The sequence below is a fragment of the Diuraphis noxia genome, unplaced genomic scaffold (genome assembly GCF_037042655.1).
Source record: "Diuraphis noxia isolate RWA-SAM2 unplaced genomic scaffold, SU_Dnox_SAM2 contig0003, whole genome shotgun sequence".
Taxonomy (NCBI): Eukaryota; Metazoa; Arthropoda; class Insecta; order Hemiptera; family Aphididae; genus Diuraphis; species Diuraphis noxia.
The window spans coordinates 76515435-76520087 of NW_028301713.1; the positions used below are offsets into that span (position 1 = coordinate 76515435).

The 4653-nt window shown below is 26.5% G+C and overlaps 1 protein-coding gene across 2 annotated transcripts; it reads left to right on the top strand.

Moving 5' to 3' along the window:
• The first annotated feature begins 375 nt into the window (after nt 1-375).
• On the top strand, nt 376-4653 carry LOC107170124 (uncharacterized). 2 transcript variants are annotated; one of them, XM_089224614.1, is made up of 7 exons: nt 376-537; nt 628-720; nt 779-917; nt 1099-1220; nt 2294-2410; nt 4101-4232; nt 4331-4650. In XM_089224614.1, exons 1-7 carry the CDS (start codon nt 459-461, stop codon nt 4576-4578), a joined length of 930 nt encoding a protein of 309 aa, XP_089080740.1. In that variant the 5' UTR covers nt 376-458; the 3' UTR covers nt 4579-4650. The 2 variants fall into 2 exon arrangements, with proteins under 2 accessions (XP_089080740.1, XP_089080741.1); XM_089224615.1 differs by lacking the exon at nt 2294-2410 and having other exon boundaries at nt 4331-4653.

A 4653-nucleotide genomic window follows, 5' to 3' on the forward strand; every position in this document is an offset into this window, starting at 1 on the left:
ATATTCTTTATTTTATATTATCATTAACGCTTTTCTTCAGTATTCATAAATCAATATCCACATTAAATTTACAGTAATGATATGAAAATTATTTACTAATCTATTCAATTTTTATTAGGTATACATAACATGTTTTTTTTAAATATTTAACATTTTCTGCTATATAGCTACCTAAACTTGATATTTCGAAAATCATTGTTATATATAAAAATATATCGTGTAAATTTAGATGCATCAGCTTTATTATAAGAAGTTTATTATGTGCATAAAAATATTTTGGTAATGATTGTTTCATGGCCATTATATTTTTATAAAACTGGTTTCGATTAGTTTGTATTCATAATTAATAATATTTAGCCACTAGTAAGCCTTCAGTCGGCAGTCACTACTCAATACTCTTTGTAGCTTTACATCATCTTACAGGTTACAACAAAGTTCAAATAATATTTTGAATAAAAATGATTTCTATAAAACATCAAAAATTCCTTTCAAAATGTGTTTTATTAATTTTATATCTAGATTGTGTAAAATGCTCAGGTATTCTAAAATTATTGATATGTATCTTAATAATTTAAGTTTATTTTGGAAACATAGTATCCTATAATTAAAATATCTATTTGTTTTAAGGTTGTAACAGTAATAAATTATTGTATACAGAAATTGGATGTAAACCTATAATTGAAAATGATTCAAATTCTTGTCCAGTGGCATACGACTGTGGTAAAGTTTCTCTTTGTCGGAATGAACATTTTTTATAATTTTAATTTAATTTTTGTAGAAAACGTGTTTACGAGATCAAGTGACAAGTGTTATTTTAATGGAAATATCTATGCACCAAGAGCTAATATCTCTAAGAATGACTCAGCATTAAGCTTATGTGTATCCAGTTGCTTCTGCGATCAGAAAACAAACGATAAGTAAATAATAAGTACATTAAAAATCAGTATGTTTAGACGTTTAGTAGAAGTTTGTAATCAAATTATATGGTTCTTAATATTCACTGAAATATAGTAAAGTTATCGTGAAAAGATAAAGATAAAACTCTACCTAATTAATTTGTGTTATCTTCTTAAGTGCATTCTTTTCTAATGCTTACAGACAAATAACAGCTAAATTTGTATGCGAATACTATCAATGTCCGTCTTATTTCACATTAATGCTCGAACAATGTTACTATAAATTTGACAAAAATGTATGCTGCGAGACTGAATCGTACTGCCGTAAGTTCTTAACTACCTATTAAAATCATTATTTCATGGTCAATAGTTTCCACTTCCATTGTCCACGTATAGGTAATACGTACATTCACGTGAATATCAGTCTAGAACCAAATATAAAAAATCAATACCCAATGAATGTAATAGTAGTAACTATGTGACTTAATAATATTAAGCCTCACCACACATTATATTATGTATAATTATTATTATATCATACACAGGGTCGTAGGAGAGGAAATTGGTGTCAGGGGGATAGTGACATTTACGGGATGCTCATGATGGGGTCCTGGATTTTTCAAAATTCCGTAAACACTTACATACCGGGCCCACGTGAAAATACCGGGACAAGTGTGATTAACCCCGGAATCTTCCTCAAGCCTGGCCTGAATATACACATAATGTCACGACGACAGTGGTTTCGTCTCAAAGCCACGTGTTTCCTGGTGCAGTGGTTAATATGGCATATTGGCATCGACAAATTGTCGATAGTTGTATTACAATATTAGATCATTAAATTATAAGTTTACGATGCTATTAAATATGAAAATAGGAAAACAAAATACTTAGCTCGATCACAGTGTATTTTACTATCCGTGTTAAAAATTCGATAATGAGTAAATTCACTTAAATGTTAACTATAATAGTAAGGGTAACCGTTTGCAAGAATCATATTATACCTAAGTTGATTTGGTGTGTATTACGTGTGTGTACAGCCAGATTATAATGATGAGGACAAAGTTCAGTACATGCATCCTCGCTCTTGGATACACGAGTCATTTATTACGATGTTTGTGAGTCGAGCCATACACCAAGGGGAGCGGGATTAAAGCCTAAACTGATTGCACAAAAAATTCTTAAGTCGTAAATGATTGATAAATTGTCATGTTTCATGATGTAATAATAATAAATAATAATCAGTGTAGACAATAACAATTAACAACCTTAATCTAAATGATGTCAATCAATAGATTCTAAAGGTAATTTTTAGACAAAAAGATTGTATTGGGATTGAAAATCAACATAATATCATGAACAATATGCGATAAATTTATGACATTAAATATTTTTTTTAGCTGAAGATAATAATGCGACCATTCATGAGTGTATTTATGATGGTAAAACTTATAAGGATGGACAACAATTTAAAATTCAAAATGATTACTTATGTGTATGTTCACAAGAATTCAATGGTAAATAATGCTTTGTTAAGAAATTTTAAGACAACTTAAAGTGAATCAGAAACTAAGTAGAGCTTATGGACGTATCTATTGATTTTACTATGATAGGTGTTATTTTTAATTTATTTTCATGCTGTCACTTTTTGTTACAGTAAAAATGTAGTTTTCATTTTAACATAAAAAATTAACAACTTACTATGAATCTAACAACTTTCACCAAATATTTTATTAACATGAAAGTGAATCAAGTTAAAATTTTGGTTGGAGTAATCATTAAAAATGTGACTGTACTTTTCTTAATAATCGAGGATTTTTACGCAAAACCAGTTTTCGACCAAATCAATTTTTTTATATGGTTGTAATTCAAAAACTAATCACTGTAAATACTTTAAATTTTCCCCAAAAGTTTATGTTAGTGTTATCTATGTACAGTTTAATTTTTGACTTTTTTGAGTTATTTATAGACTACTGAAATTTTCGAATTTTTTGAAGTATCAGTAAAAAAATGTTGGATGACCAAAAAAACTTGGAAATTTAATACAAGGTTTCTTATGAGTTGTTCTTATTGTAGCTAAAAAAAATTAAAAATCGTAAGTCACAATTTTTTTTTATAAGCGTTTATAGTTCAAATTTTTACGAAATCTGTCGAAAACGCGAAAATTTGCAAGTAATTTTGAAGTTGAAAAATCATAAAAATTTTTGTGTTTATAACTAAGGATTAAAAACACAACACTAAGTTTTCCATAAATTTTCCTTCAATTAGCTATAGAGAAAACTCGATGCATCATTATAGGAAAAATTTTAAGTGCGTTTGAATTTTAAATTTTTACGAAATAGCGTAACGAAAACGATTTATCCTGAAACGATTTTAAATATTTGTTATTATTCAAAAAGTATAAGTCGTAGATACTTGAAAATTCTACCAGTTATTTAGATTGGCATTTTCTTTACATGATTTAATTTTCAAAATATTGTGACTTTTTTGAGATATTTATAGACAACTGAAATTTTCAATTTTTCTGAAAATTTTTTTTTGAAGTGTCGATAAAATTTTTATGGCCCGATCAAAATACTTGAAAATTTAATAAAAAATTTCTCATAAGTTATTCTTATAGTGATTAAAAAATTATAAGAATACATAAGCACAATTTTTTTTATTTTCATTTGAAGTTCAAATATTGACAAAAATTCGTCAAAACCATGAATATTTGCAAATTATTTTGTAGTTCAAAATTCATAAAATTGTTTGCATTTATATCTAAGGTTAAAAAATTCAACACTAAGTTTTCCATAAGTTTTTCTTCAAATAACTATAGAGAAAATTTGAAGCGTCATTATAGGAAAAATGTTTTGAGCGTTTGAGTTTTAAATTTTTATGAAATCGCGTAACGATAACAATTTATCCTCAAACCAGGTATATATGTATATCTATGATAATATAAGGTATTATGAATTATGATTAATAAACAATAATAACTAATTATAACTAATAGCGTTAGAATTGTCCACTTCAATATTTTTAAAACATGCATATGAGTATTCATGCTAAGAAATTAAGGAAACAACTTACCATATGGACATATCGGTTATCTATCAAATAAAAACATATTTAAATGAAATCAAGTAATTTTAACTTATAAAAAAATAGTTGGGAAATATAAATATGATTAATTGTTATACTTAATTTCTTGAATTTGTAAAGGTGTGGTTAATGATAAATTGTGTAGAAGATTTAAATGCGATTATGAACTTCTTTACATGGAAAATATTTTGAATCGAGACGCTCCTCTTTATTACGAAGAAAAGGATGGATGTCCTATCAACTGGTTTCAATGTAAGTTTAAAATATATGAAATTGATAATTGGTTATTAGTTATCAAAAATGATTTGTTAATTATTAAATAATATGTATATTATTATCATATTTTCTAGCTGAATACGAACACGATTTTGGTACTGTCGAAGTATCTGAAACCATTAATTCCAGTAGTTATGTGTGCAAATTTGGGAATCTTAGTGTACCAATAGGACAACAATTAAAGATTGATCGACTTTCAATCGAAAATTCTGAATCAGATACACATAAAACAATATGTACTTGTGATATCCCTCCTTTAATAACTTGCATTACAGGTAGAAAACATGTTGTGTATGATAAATATAGTATGAATATACTATAATATAATATTGTATTATAAATACATAAATAAATATAAATAGAATGAGACGATAATTAAATCTTTATTTATATTAAT